This window comes from Populus trichocarpa, chromosome 18 (assembly GCF_000002775.5).
Source record: "Populus trichocarpa isolate Nisqually-1 chromosome 18, P.trichocarpa_v4.1, whole genome shotgun sequence".
NCBI lineage: Eukaryota > Viridiplantae > Streptophyta > Magnoliopsida > Malpighiales > Salicaceae > Populus > Populus trichocarpa.
Genome location: NC_037302.2, coordinates 11,867,185 through 11,882,888, shown reverse-complemented (window position 1 = coordinate 11,882,888; position 15,704 = coordinate 11,867,185). Strand labels below are relative to the sequence as shown.

At 33.5% G+C, this 15,704-nt stretch overlaps 1 protein-coding gene across 1 annotated transcript; it reads left to right on the top strand.

The window, feature by feature from the left end:
* Positions 1 to 6,523: 6,523 nt before the first annotated feature.
* LOC112324979 (RING-H2 finger protein ATL56) lies at positions 6,524 to 7,330 on the top strand. The gene has a single exon (XM_024589992.2). The coding sequence runs from the start codon at positions 6,664 to 6,666 to the stop codon at positions 7,177 to 7,179; it is 516 nt and encodes a 171-aa protein (XP_024445760.1). The 5' UTR covers positions 6,524 to 6,663; the 3' UTR covers positions 7,180 to 7,330.
* The last annotated feature ends 8,374 nt before the right edge of the window (positions 7,331 to 15,704 follow it).

The window sequence follows — 15,704 nt, the reverse complement described above, 5'->3', positions numbered from 1 at the left end:
TTGGTTAATCCCATATCACCCAGGCATTGACTAATCGGTCCTTTTCCTTGGACACGTGGGGCCCATCAAAACTGGAGCCACAATCCATGAAACGATTGAGGAGCGCACATGGAAATATATAAAATGGCAAATACGTGAAAGGACAGGGGAGCTGTAGCCCCTACGTTCTTAATAACATTACACTTTGGTCCATGTGCTTTTAAGAGTTGCAATTTCACTCTTATGATGCATAAATTTATTTAATTAGGCGTCTTCATAGAAGTAGCATAATTTGACATTGATCCTTGATTTTTAATAATATATTTTATGTGTATTTATGAAGTAAAATCTCTTACGTATTCTATTTTTATTTTTAGTGTATGACATTAATAAATGTATTTAACAAAAAAACTTATTGAAAATATATTAAAATAATTGATGTATTTACCTATCTCATGACTTAATATTCTATTTAGTAATATAGTGTATGATGTTTTTTTAAAGTTTTTTTTAATTGAAAATATATTAAAATAATTTTTTTAGTGTTTTTATTTTTATTTTTTACATCAACACATTAAAATCATAAAAAATATTAAAAATATTAAAAATATTAATTTACTATTTTTTTAAATAAAAAAACAATTTAAAAAATACATTAGAGAACAAAAGCTAACATAGTGCCAAGTGCCGTCTACCTATCTAATAACTTAGCATTTTCTTGTCTTGTATTCATTTCTTTTTTTTGGTTATGATAATAACTCTTGTAAGTGTGTATTTAGCGTTATCATAGTTTTTATAATTACAATTTTAAAAGATAAATTTTAAAAATATAAATTATAGCTTTCTAGAATAGGATTTCATATGAAAGTTTTCAATAAAAACCATACAAAACTATGGCATGTATATTTTTAAAATTATGGTTAAAATAAAATACAATTTCAACAATACCTTATTTTTCTACCGAGCAAACCTTAAGACAATTTCATGTAAAATGGTTTGTTAGAAATTATTTTTCAAACTTTCTCGTATTTGTTTGTTATTAAAAGAAGTTGGTTAATGAAAAATATTTTCTAGTAAAAAAAAATTGACTCGGTTTTCAATAAAGTATTTACCTTTTATTTTGAGTGGAAACACTTTTTAGAATGAGAATTCAAAAATATCTTATTAATTGTTAATTATATTAATCTTGGTCCTCAAATCTTTTGATTGTTATATATTTATTTTGAATATATTTTTTTCAATCTCATTCTTTAGAATTTAATTTGATTTGATTTTTATACTAATTTTCGTCCTCATTCTTTTGATTATTATTTGTTTTTTCCCTATCCTTTTATTAATTGAAATTTCTTATTTATCCAATTTGGTCTCCGTTTTTTATTATTATTTATTTTATTTGAAATAATTTATGAAATTGAACATTTGTTTTTTAATTTCATCATCTTTTAATTTTTTATCTATCATATTTGGCCTCGATTCTTTTGATTGTTATTTGTTTTATTTGAAATAATTTATGATTTTTTTTTTAATTTCATCATCTTTCAACTTTTTATCAGTTATATTTGGTCTCATTCTTTTAATAAACTTGAAAAAAAAATATTAATAAGTTATTTTTTATAACATTGTCAAATACTAAAAAATATTTTTTAAATTATTTTTCATGACAATACTAAACATAAGAAGATAATTTATTTCATGAATTTATTTTTTATAAAAAATATTTTTTTAAAAAAACTACTTTCTCATAAATAACCTATACTAAACATGGGTCTTGTGTGAAAATAGTCAGATGTCCAGCACATAAAACAACATGCAAGCATTACGAAATCATCACCTTGACAATTAGCTACCTATTTATTAATTTAGTTTTCATTTAAATATTATTTTTTAAAATATATTTTACTTGTAAATATATTTTCTATATTTAAATATATCTAAATATATATTTAAAAATATTTAAAAATATCTGAATAATATTTTTTCAGTATTCAAAGCCGCCTTTTTCTGCCCATAGAAAGAAAGAAAACTAAAAGTGGAGTCGTAAAAACCGCACTTCTCTTTTCTTCTTTTCTCATACTCATCTATTGGACCCAACTTTTGCAGATACCAAAAACCTTTTCCTTTTCATTCTTTCACATCCATCTGTAACCATGCCTCCTCCTCACCACCACCATGATCACCACCGTACACACGGTGGAGCACCACCAAAACCAAACCAAGAGTTTCTTTCTTTAATCCTGAAAGCCATAATAATGACTGCAATAACCATCTTTTTTTTCTTATTCCTTGGCGTTGCCGCCATCCTCCTCCTCTTTGCCACCTCCGCACTCCACCGCCACTCGACTACATCCTCCAATTCCCCGAAGGCGTTGCCTCTCAAAGAATTAAAGAAGCTCCCAAGATTCAGATTTTCGACTAAGACGAGACCCGAAACGGGTGCTGATCAAAGTTCATGTGTGGTTTGTCTTGAAGAGATAAAGCAAGGGCAGTGGTGTCGAAACCTTGTTGGCTGTGGTCATGTGTTTCATAGGAAATGTGTGGATGCGTGGCTTGTCAAGGTTTCTGCATGTCCTATTTGCAGGACGCGAGTTGAATTGGATCAGGGCGTAAAAGATAGGCCATTGTGGGACTTTGTTTGGAGAAATGAATTGAGGGTTTGGTAGCATTTTCTTTTTCTCTATCTAATTGTAAGTTCTTGTTAAATTTTGATCCCCTCTTCTTTTTATGTATGTACGTCATTAGATTTTTGGTTTTATAAATAGACGAATGGTATCAACTTTCAAATCCATGTATTTGATCATGAATTGCAGCATGCTTGTTCGGTCGATAATTCTCTTCATGATATATGCTCTGTTTTGAATACGAAATCTGATTTTGGTGGTTGGATTCTTGATTGTAATTCAAACGCGACTACTTTGATCTGTCAGAAATGAAAGGTTGGTGCTTTTAAGAGGTCAGAGCTCAATTACTTTCCTTTGAATTGTCTGTGGAGACCGCATGAAAGGTTGTCTGTGCTTGATGAATTTATTAGGAAGAAATCAATTCTTTTCCAAATGGATTTACTTATTCATAATCGAAATGAATTTAGCGGCTGCATACAGTAGGAATTCTGCAAATTGATGAGGACAAGCTAAATTTTTATTTCCCAGTACATGAAATGGTTGCTCACGAATATTTTCTTTACTCAATCAAATTAGAGTAACATTAAAATCTATTAACCCCATTTCATAACCTCTTAAGAAGTCAATAATTACCTCAATGTAGTGGTAATAAAACACTACATGATACTTTCATACTTCAACAAAAACTTATTCCATTTCATTAGAGTAATTGTTGCTTTTAAGCGGCTATCCACCTACTCCTAGGATATTTCTGTGTTCTTAAGTGTTTCGATCCAAGCAAACAGAAATACAGAACAGCAAATAGCTTGGAGTTCAAAAGAAAAAAGATACCATCAATATAAGCTGCATAACATCATGAAATTCTTACCAGTCTGCTTCTTTCGTCACCAACTAATTTTACAACATCAGATTAGCTTTTCTTATACGAGAGAAAGCAGCAGCCTTGCATATCTTTTGACTGAGATAATCATCTCTCTCTCTCTAGTATTTTTGACTGTTACATAGAGAAATTAGATTTGACTTTGAATACACCTGTTTTGATTTGATCTCATTTCTTCTTATTTGTTCATCTTGGTGATTTCCTTTTGTTGCTGGTTTTTGAATCTGCTGTTTGATGCTGGATTTTGATTACTGTAATAGATAATTGCCAATATGTCGAGCTTGAGCTTGCTTTTATGTTGGTCTTTGTTGTGACTACTCTTGATATATTCTACGAGATTCCCCTACTCTGCTTTTGCCTTTTGCTAAACTTATTGTTTGCCTGGATTTTGGGTCATGATCTAACGCTGTGGCCAGTTGCGAAGTGGGTACAATACGATGCTGTGGTTGAGTAGTGAAATCACACGCTGCATTCCATTTCTTTTATTTTTTAGGCATTAATGGATTGGTGCTTGGGGAATGATTCTCCTTGCTGTGTTATGCATATTCTTGTGGCTTCTAAGTCATACAGTTCATTTCCAAGAATTTATGGCGGAGTTAATTGTTGGAATGGGGAATCCTTCTTTTCTTGTTGTCACTGCATAACTTTGATATCTTGTTTCCTTTGGTTTTATGCAACGAACCTTTGTGGTTCCTTCTCCCTATAGTGAAATTTGATTCTTGAGGCTTCCCCATTTGTAAGTGGCCTTGGCGAAAAAAACTAGTTCAGTGCAGATCCTTTGAACTGAAGTGCAAAAACTGTATTATACTATGCCATGGCCTCTGAATATCATGTAAAATCTTGGGATTTTAGTGCTTGGCGTGCTACTTCATTGGATAAAGATTTTTTTCATGCTGGTTTAACAAAGACCCTGTCAGGACTTGCCAAAAATATACAAAAAACACGATGATCCTGTTAGGGAACCGCCACTTTCTTGAATTTCCATACAAAAATTAGCGTCATATAATCTTGAGCTTCGGTTACTACTCCTTTTAAGAAATATTTTGCAACATCTAGTTTATCCCAGTATTCAATATGATTTGTTCAAATAAAAAGGGATTTTGAAATTTGATTCTTGAACCATTCAATATCACCCTGTTTTCTAAAAAGATTGTTGATAGGATGGAAGAAAAAGAGATATCATGCTGGATAGAACGCAGATATCTCAAAATTTGATTCTTTCTCACATGAAGCTGGATTTTCGAAAAGAATACTGACTGGTAGTTGCATCTGCTCTCCTCCCATTCTAAAATTTTCATTGCGATGTGCTTCTGGTGAATTGTTGTTTAAAGCTTGGATCTTTGTGGAAAAAAAACGTGGGGGGGACTGGAAAAAATAATAATCAGAGAGTACAGTGCTCTGAGGAGAGCTACATGGATTCAACATCTTTTTTTAGTTTTATTTTTAATTTTTAATTTAATTTAATATTGGTTGATAAAAAAACATATGATTAATTGACTGGTTAATCCCAAATCACCTAAGCGTATCCTTTTCTGTGACACGTGGGACCCATCAAAACTGGAGCCATAACCCATCAAACGATTGAGGAGCGCCCATAGATATCTGTCTATATATATACGGTGGCAGATCTTGAAGGGACAGGTGACCAGTTTGAATAACATTACACTTTGGTCCTTGTGCTGTTAAGAGTTTACAATTTTATTTTTATATTGAGTAAATTTATTTAATCAGTTGTCTTCATATAAAAGAATAGCATAATCTTACATTGATCCTTGATTTTTAATAATATAATTCATGTGTTTTTATGGGGTGAAATCATAGTTTTGAAATCGGCCCGGCCCGGCGGGTCGACTTGGGACCCGAGGCTGGAACCGGGCGGGGTTGATGAAAAAATAGAAAAAATCATGACCCGGTGTGACCCGACAGGTTGACCTGGTAACCCGGTTGCAACCCGTTGACTTTTGTTTTTTTTCTAAAACGACACCGTTTTGAATTTTTTTTAAATAGAAATTGACCCGGCCGACCTGATCAAAACCCGGTGACTCAATCAAAACTTGAAATCTAAATCTTGAACCGGGCCGGCCACCAGACCAGATTTAAAAACTATGGGTGAAATCTCTTAAATTACTCGACAAGTTAATATATATTTATATAGGTAACACCTTTATATACGTGTCTCTCGAAAGTATAACTCATCACTAAATATGTGTGTACACGACTATACATATACATGTATTCCTCAAAAGTTTGCACAAGTTATTTAATCAACTTTAAAGTTAAAATTATATTCTTGGCTAACTCTAGATTATTTTTTTAACACTTTAAAGAATATATTAAAATTAAAAAAATAATCTTTTAAATTTATAACTCATTAAATTCTAAATTTAAACTATATCAAGATTAATTTTAAAATTAAAATTAATTTTGAAACACAATAACTTTGTTGCAACCAACAATTATATTTAAAAAGAAATACAATGAACGAAATAATTGGTTAATAACCATTCAAGTATATTAACGTAGGGAATTCGCTACGAAGTTTATCTTCATTATCATCATTCTTATTCTCATCCAACTAAACTAAACAATTTGAATTCTATTTCTGTTGTTTTATGCATAAAACGACGGCGACGGCGACGGCGACAGCATATCAATCTATCCATCCATTAGTATATTCGATCAAGAGTACATATTTTATATAACAAAACCGTGGCCGTCTTAAGGAAATATCTGATTAAAAATCATGAAGATTTTAGAAAGATAATTCAAGACAAGAACGCCCTGTTACAATTCTATGGATCTACGGATAGAATAACTTAGCGTTTTCTTGTCATTTTGTTTTTTCTTATGACAAGGACTGTTGTAAAGGAACCTACCTCCTACCTACCTAGCTAGGTCCATCTCATCCAACGCAGAAGAAACTACACGTAGGTTTTGCGTGAGAATGGTGACAGATCCTCCGCGTAAACCAGCATGCGAACACATTGCGACATCAGATCGACATTCTAAGTTCTAACTATAGCCGCCCTTTTCTACCCACAGAAAGAAGAAAGTGGAATAATAAAAAACGCATTCCTCTTTCTTCTTCTCTCATATTCTATAAATTGGACCCCATTTTTGGAGTCACACCAAAAACCTTTTCAGTCTGACCATTTCCTTTTCGTTCATTAACTTCCATCTGTAACCATGTCTCCTCCTCCTCATCACCACGGTGGTGCACCACCAAAACCAAACCGGAAGTTTATTTTTCTTGTCCTGAAAGCCATAGTAATGATCGCAATAACCATCCTTTTTTTCGTACTCCTTGGTGTTGCCGCCATCCTCCTCCTCATTCCCACCGCCGCACTCCACCGCCACTCGACTCCATCCTCCAATCCCCCAAAGGGGTTGCCTCTCAAAGACTTAAAGAAGCTCCCGAGATTCAGATTCTCGACTAAGACGACACCTGAAACGGCTGCTGATCAAAGTTCATGTGTGGTTTGTCTTGAAGATATAAAGCAAGGGCAGTGGTGTAGAAACCTTGTTGGCTGTGGTCATGTCTTGCATATGAAATGTGTGGATAGTTGGCTTGTTAAGGTTTCTGCGTGTCCTATTTGCAGGACAAGAGTTGAATTTGATCAAGGCGTAAAAGATAGGCCATCGTGGGACTTTGTTTGGAAAAATGAATTGAATATTGGTAGAATTTTCTCTTTCTTTTTCTAATTGACAACACTCCGGATTCGCTCCGCCTTACAGCCTTGCTTCCCATTGTAATTGCCATAAGTTCTTGTTAAATCTTGAGTCTTTTTTTTTTTTGTATGTACGTTAATCGAATTTTTGGTTAATAAATAAACCAACAGTACCAACTATCAAATCCATTTATTTGATTATGAATTGCAGCATGCTTGTCTTGGTCGATAATTCTCTTCATGGTATATGCTCTGTTTTGAATATGATATCTGATTTCGTTGTTGGATTCTTGATTATAATTCAAATGCGACTAGTTTGATTGGTCAGAAATGAATTTAGACACGATTTCTGATTCTAAGAGGTCAGAGCTCGATTATTTTCCTTTGAATTGTCTTTGGCGACCACATGAAAGGTTGATGCTTGATGAATTTGTTGACCAGACTTATACATTATTAGGAAGAAATTATTTTTTTTCCAAATGGATTTACTTATTCATAATCAAAATGAATTTAGTGCCTGATTGAAAGGCATACAGTACGAATTCTGCAAATTGATGAGGATAAGCTAAATTTTATTTCCCAGTATATGAAATGTTTACTCATGAATACTTGTTTTTTTTACTCAATCTACTGGATAGAAAGCTTTTATGTCCAAATTTGTTTCTTACTCAAATGCAGCTGGATTTTCAAAAAGAACAGGGTGGGCTGGTGGGTGATTTAAGCAGAGTGTTCTGCAACGTGCCTGTTGACTAATAGTTGCGTCTGCTCTCCTCCTTTTTTTTTTTTTATTAATTAGCGTGGGTATCCGGGATAGCTTGCACGAACTTCGACTAATTCTATAGGCCCTAAAGTTAATGACCATGTAAGCCTCTAGTGACCATCATATTAGCAATCGTAGAGCTCAAACCTGAGATTACAGGGAAAACAAATCTCTTGATTTCAGGCTCTTACTACTTAGCCACTTCCTGTATGGTTGCTCTCCTCCCACTCTTGATAGGCAATGTGGTGTAATAGTTGTCAAATCTTCGTTGCGATATGCTTGCGGTGAATTGTTGTCTAAGCTTGGAACTTTTTGGATCGCTTGGTTATTCAACCCTCTAGAATCCTGTTGCCTGTCAATGAATTCTTCAGAATTAGTGCTAATGCCACTTGTAATTTTCATGGATGGTGAATCATGTTGATGCTATGCCCGGTAGATAAAAGTTTTGCTGGGAGAAGGGTATACAATATATTTGATCAAAAATCTTACTTCTGGAAGGGTGACAGTAGAAAAGAATGCAAAGAACAGCAGCCAGTTGCATTATTTTTCTATTTTTCTCAGGCTTCATTGGATTCTCAAGGTGTTAAGCTGTTTCCCATTTTCTTATCTTCAATTATAGTATTTAAAATCTAGCATGTAGCTGAGTTCATTTAAAGAAGGAACCTTTTTGTCTTGATGTCACTGCATAGCTTGGAGATTGTGTTCCCTTCGATTTCTTAACCAATAATTTACCCTCTTTGCGCCTACTTCTTACCACCGATTGTATTTGATTCTTTAAGAATCTCTTTTTTGAAGTGTATTTTGGAGAGAAAAACTGCTTTGTGTGCTGATTGTTTGAATTAAAACGTAAAGAACAGTATTTGGGAATGCTTGTTCTGCTCTCATGATGTGCTATCTTCATAGGACGCAATGACACTTGACTATTTTTCCACTTCATGATTTAACAACTGATCGTATTGGACAGCAGCATGTTTCTTGATCTAGATAGCTACAGGAATTCACTTCATGTTCTCTTGAACCACAATTCGATTTTTTTTTTCAAAGATGGTTCCTGGATTTATTATAATGAAAAAATTTCGATTCTTGACCTGTTGAACTTGTTAAACTATCATATCATTTCAATCCTTATGCTGGCGGGGTCGGTTTGAGTGGGGACTATTCTGAGTTTCTGACCTGTATCCATTGACTGTTATCAGGCCTCCCGACAGATCATGCACGAAGACTTGGTCCTTCCTGCATTGGCTCACTGGAATGGCGGATTCAGGCTTATCTTTATGAACCTCCTTCCACGCTCATTTTAAGCTGCCTTTTCACATCACCCGCGAGAGGCTGTGTATTTAGTTGTTGCACAGCATTTGTGGACTTTACTTTGCCTAGGGTTGAACTCTCATTGTCCTCTACGCAATTGAGTTCCAACTATGATGGATCAAGAACCTACCATCAGTAGGGGAGCGACTATAAATCATTGTTCCGGCAAGTTTCTAATTTCACGAACTCTTCGCACACTTTATGGATTTCCGCTTGATCATCCACAAGAAATCATGACTAGGAATTGTCAGCTCTAGCCAACCAAATCGACTCATGAGCTGGAGTTATGTTTTATGTGTATTAATCACGTCATAGGTCAAGTTCTAGGCCTTTGGATTGGAGCTAAAATATTAAGAATCATCACCCAGCTCTCAGTAATGCAGGGAGCAATCTTCTTCTCAGAAGTATTGAATTTGAGATTACTGGTATTCACTGGGATTTACTTTCAATAATTCTTGAAGGATGATGGAAATGGCTTCCCAGTTTGTTATCGGTGTTATCAAGGGGACAAAGAATGATTAGAGGGAAATTGAGCAGCGTTTCATAGCCCTCTTAGGAGACCATTGAATGAAATGAATGGAAATGCAGTAGGGGAAGGCATTAGAAGCAGAGGTGATGATTTTGAAGTCAAGGCCATGAAAGAGCTTTTAGGAAGTTTGGAGGTTTTCTAGATGTTATTGAGAGAACACCAACTGCAGCTGGCCGTTTTACTTTTCTTTGCTTGCTTGGTTTCTTCAATGAGCGTTGAACATTCAATGAACAAGGCAAGCACCCTTCCTTGTGCTCGGACCGGAGCCAGGATTTCCTCGTTGCACGGCCGGGTTGCTGAGACCACTACAAAAGTCAACTAGTTAAAAATATTGTGAACTTATTTTATTCGGATGGTCTCTCTAATAAAAATTAAAAAAAATTAATTCAATCCAGCTTAATTTATAAAGCCCATGATTTAAAATTTAAAATCAAAATAACCTTATAAAAAAAAAGTAAAAAAAAATTATGAAACTCAATTCTCAATCAACCTAATATTGAATAATTAAATTAAAAAAAATAGTTTTAAAAAATAACTTGAAAAACCAAAGTCAACTTGGGCTAATCTTTGAAACTTATGACCCAGATCATAAGCCCAAGATCAAACCAATAAAAGACAAACCTGAAAAAATCACGAATTAAAATTCTCAATAAACCAAACGCTGATGGATGAAATTGACAAAAAAATCAATTTAAAAATGATGCAAAACAAAACAAATAATAATCAAAAGAATGAGAATGAATTTGACATAAAAATAAAATGAAACCAAATGTTAAATGATGAAATTGAAAAAAAATCAATTAAGAAAGTGATAAAATAAAATAAATAACAATCAAAAGAATGAATACTTAATTTGATATAAAAATTATATAAAATTAAATGCCGATGGATGAAATTAAAAATATTAAAAAAAAGATTAAAAAAAATAATGGTTAAAAAAATGAAGATTTAATTTGATACAAAAACAAAATGACAAGATATTTTTCAACTTTGATAGGCCAATGTGAATCTTAGAAGGAGGAGATAGAAAAGAGAGAGGAGAATAAAAAAAAAAGATCGTTAGAGCTATATTGTCAAGTCTTCATCGACACATGTCGAACCATAGGGAAGAATTGAAGTGTTCCAAAAAAATGACTCATCTATAATATTTGTATTATTTAACCTGACCCAATCCATCAAATTCAGAAGGTAAAAACCCGGTCCGAGAAAAATAAAAATAAAAATAAATGTATGAGGATGAAATTGAAGAAAAGAAAAGTAGTAACACATTAATTAATTAAGAATGAGGGGATGAGGGCAAAATAGGAAAAAAAATTAATTTAATGGGGTCAGCGTGTAAAATCAGAATATCTAGGCTATATAAATGCCTAACTTTCTTGTCTTGGCCGGCGGTTTTCAAGCTAAAGAGGGGGGAGGGATTCTTAAATTTTCTTTCAAATTCTTGCCAAATTCACTAAAAAAAAAAGAGAAATTAAGTGTAATTAGGGAAGTTCAGATATCTTTAGGGTTCACAAGGGGGTAATTAAAGGTTATAGAGTTATTTTGAAGAGAGAGAAAAAAGATCAAAAGCTAGGTTTTAGGAAGAAAGAGAAGAGAACTTAGAGTTTTCTTTCATTCCATCCTTGAAACATCTTTTTATTAAGGTGAGGCTATGAAGTTAGATTAGCAGCAGGGAACCACATCACGCACATAAGCGTCAAGAAAGTGTTCAACACCTTGAAATAATCTATCAATCTATTTTAATAATTCGTAGAATCAATTTTCTTTTATTGTAATTTTAGTGTAAAATTATGAGATAAAAAGGTAAAATAATACCCTGTCGAATGGACCTATCGAAAGACTATTTCCTAAATAATAGAAATAACACTCTGTCGAATGGGCGAGTTGAGAGATTATTTCTTGGTTAATAAAACTAATGCTCTGTCAAATTAGAATCTTATTGGTTTAACCACTTGTGCCGACATGAGGGGTTGGACTTACAAGTTTTGAGAATGAGCCAAAATATTTATGGGTTTAGAAAAATACTTTTTTTGGGAAAATGAGTGCCTATGATTTTTGTATAAGAGGAAGAATTATGTAACAATTATCTTCATTGTCATCGTTTAGACTGATAATAGAATCTAAGGATGATAAAGATGGAGAGGATTCATTGTCTTTGATACTTTATAGAAGTTATTTCATGATTTTAAAATACTCTTCTTCAGATTTTGTTGAGACAAGAAGAGTAAAAGCATGAGATCTTTGGGCTATAAATTTGGATTGAAGATTTAGCTCTATAATTTGGGCCTTTTGGTGTTGTTGAAGCCATTTGAATGCAGTAGGTTTTGAACTTTTGCTTTCTGTTGTAAAGGAGTTTCACCATTTTACTTTGTATCTCTAATAAGGATGGGATACCCATGCTAGGTATTATAGTTAAAATATCATGAACAGACCCAAGAGACAAAAAATTTGGAACAAAACATAAGAATTAGTGGAAATTTCTTCTTATTTTTTGAAGGTTTAAAATTCTATTTGAAGTAAATGTAGCTATTTTCAATTAAAAGGTAAGGTTTTAAGAAAACAATTTGGTAAGTTTGAAGTCTTGATAGAATTATTAAAATAGAATAGCTAATAATGACTACCTTTATTATTTTGAAGGAAAAGGGCATTGAACAATGCTTGTTGATAATCCCAGTATAAATAAAAACGGGTAATTGAATCACAAGGTTTGACATGGTAGCTGATCGAAAAATTAAATTGTTTAGTGAAGGGGCTGTTTTCAATAAGAAGAATTAAAGATATTTTGGATAATGCATGTGGAGTAGGCTTATTGGGAATGACTTTATTGTAGTTTGAATTTGACAGATCCTGTTATTTCAAGTATTGTCATGTAATAAGATTTAGATTTGGATAAATCTCAGGGTTTGAAATACCAATTTGGTTGGAAGATTTTTATGGTTGTAATAAAAGGATCAGGATGGAAAAATCCATTTTCTATAGTTAAAACATTTTGATAATTTGGTTTTTGAATATAATCAAATTTTTCTCTTAAAACCTTTTGAGATGGTTCAAATGAAAGATTTGAAATTAAAAGAAAGCGAGGTGGTTTTTAGAGGAAGAGTCTGCTTCGATTTTAAAAATTGGTTTGGAGGATTTACCTGTTTGGAAAGATTTATCTTCTTAGGAGGATTTATAGTTAATAGCTTGTAAAACCAGAAGTAATTCTGGTGAATTTGATAGGGATTCTATCCAATTTTGTACTTGTAATGAGTGTTTTGCTTCTTCATCTTTGGTTACTGCTTCATATTATGATTTGATCGGTTTTGTAGAGGGAATTACTGATGCAAGTAGTTTTGTAGGATTTTGAGATTTTAAAGACTCCGTCTTTATTTGTGGGTCCTTGCCTTTGTCTCTGGATTTGGATTTGGGAGGCATCAAAACCTGTTTTGGAGGAATTCTCTGGTTAGGAAATCAGGAATAAAATTTGTATATCCTTTTATATATTTTATATCAAAATAAAAAAAAAATACTTAATATAACTTACCGTCGAGCAAAAATCAATTTTGAAGCAATATTTTGAACATCTTTTTGTAAAACTTCTTTAGCAGATTTACAATCAATGTATAAAATGAATTTTTTATGTAATAAATCACTTTGAAATTTCATAGTGCATAACATAATAGAAATAATTATTTTTTTATTAGTAGAGTAATTCTTTGGATAATCATTCAAATGTGCAGATGTAAATTGAAGAATTTATTCTTTGTTCTCCTGAACTTGTTTGAGGATACCCACATACCCCAACTCAGAAGCATATATCTCATCTATTTTGGGAGCTAAGGGTTTGGCAATGTGTAGGCAAGAAATCTATTGGGCATGTTTTTTAATTTATCGAATGATTCTAGTATGTTCATCAGATCAAGAAACAAGGTTTTTAAAATCTTATTAAAACTAATGTTTTGATTAAATTAAATAAGATATTAACTTGATCAAAATCATTTAATTTAATTATGATTTTATTAATACATTATTATTTAATAAAATTAATCTAACAATAACTCAATAATTAAAAACCTTGTTCCAAATCACTATCCAAATTAAGTTAGGTAGTTATGGATATATGCTATTTGAAATTTATTTTTTTAAATTTAGTTTTTTATTTAAAATTATTTTTTAAATATTTTTGTATTATTTTGATGTATTGATATATAAAATATTTTAATATATTTTTAAATAAAAAAATATTTAAAAAACAACTACTATTGCAATTATCATAAAAAAAAAAAAAAAAAAAGGTCCGGTCGTTTTCTCTGTTTAAGGAAGGCAGCGTGTCGAATCTTTCTAATAAATACTTGTGATCATCATCATTGACAATGAGCCACCAAACATGGTCACTCTAAGATTTGACTTGTGGTTTAAAAAATCCTTCAATTTCTTCATTCTCAGCAAAAGGGCCCCTTCAAGAATTTGATGTTTCCATTTCTGCCCTTGATAATGCCAACAAATTTCCACATTATAAAACAGAACTGATGCCTGAACTCCGAAATAAATGGTATAAAACACAAGCCCATTTACGTAAATTCAACATCCCATCGCTCTCTCTAATTAGCAACATAAGAACATCATGGTCAAAACGCAGAAGAATAAACCAGACTTTCTTTATAAACAAACAGCCTCGAAAGTTCAAAAAAAAAAATACAAAAAAAATGCCACATCCAACAACAGTCATCAATCCAAAGATTTCTTCAACTCCAGCAATCATATGTTCTTGTTTGATCTTTCAACCCCTCCAGATTTTCTTTATAAACAAACAGATCTTCATTTTCATTTTTGCCCTCCTTGCCCTCCCCCTCTCTCTCCTCTTCTTCTCTCGCTCCCTCGCTTTTCATCCCGTCCAATCTCAAATCCTCCACCTCGAATTCATCGCGGCTCTCTCACCCACCCGTTTCGAAGCCCGCCACGTCTGGAAAGAGTCTCGCGAAACCGCTATCGCCCTCCTCCACTGCAATTTCCTCTACTTCGTGCCCTCTTTCACTCTCTCCCTCCTCGCCGCCGTCTCCTCCGTCGTCTCCGCCGAATCGGGGTATCACAGAAACCCCATTGGCGTAAAGTCCGCTCTTAACGCTGTCAAGTCCACGTGGCGAAGGACGTTAGTTACTTCGATTTTTGTTTATGTCATCCTGTTCTGTTATTCTAGCGTGCCTCGTACTTTATGGTCCTTAACTGGAGGAGGTGTTTTCGGGTCGGGTTTTGTTATTTGGGTTGTCGGGTCGGCTGTTGAGATTTATTTGATGGTGGTTTTGGGGATGAGTTTGGTGGTTTCGGTTTTGGAAGAGAGGTTTGGGTGGGATGCAATATTTATCGGGTCAGATTTGATGGAGGGGAAGCGGGTTTGTGGGTGGGTGTTATCGGGTCTGATGGGTTTGGTTACGGGTTTGATTGGGTGGAAAATGGAGGGGTTGAAGATGGACAGTGAGGATTTGGCGAAGAAAACAAGATGGACGGCCGTGATGTTGTTGAAAGGGTGGGAGGCGGTGGGGTTGGCAGTTTTGTACGGGGCAGTAATGGTCTGGGGTTATGTTGTGGCCACCGTGTTTTACTGTGAGTGCAGAAAACAGCATGTCGTCTGGGAAGTAGAGGGTGGGAGTGTTGATGTTTGATAGTGTTCTCTTGTAGCTTTGTGTTTCAATAATTCTTTTTTCAAGCAAATACGGATATGGTTTGATTCTTCTTCTTCTTCTTCTTCTTCTTCTTCTTGTGTGTGTGTGATGGAAATTCTAAATTATTTTCTTCGATTTTGGAATTCAAAGAGATTGTTTTGCTCATCAAAGAGCTGCTCTGTGTCAACTATTCCCTATCACTGTTTTCGTTGCCTTGACAAGATTTTGAAGATTTAGACGGACATGATCCATTAGACCAGAACCATTTACATCAGACGTCACCTTCGACCCGAGTAAACCAAGCACGGCATGCAACACTTATT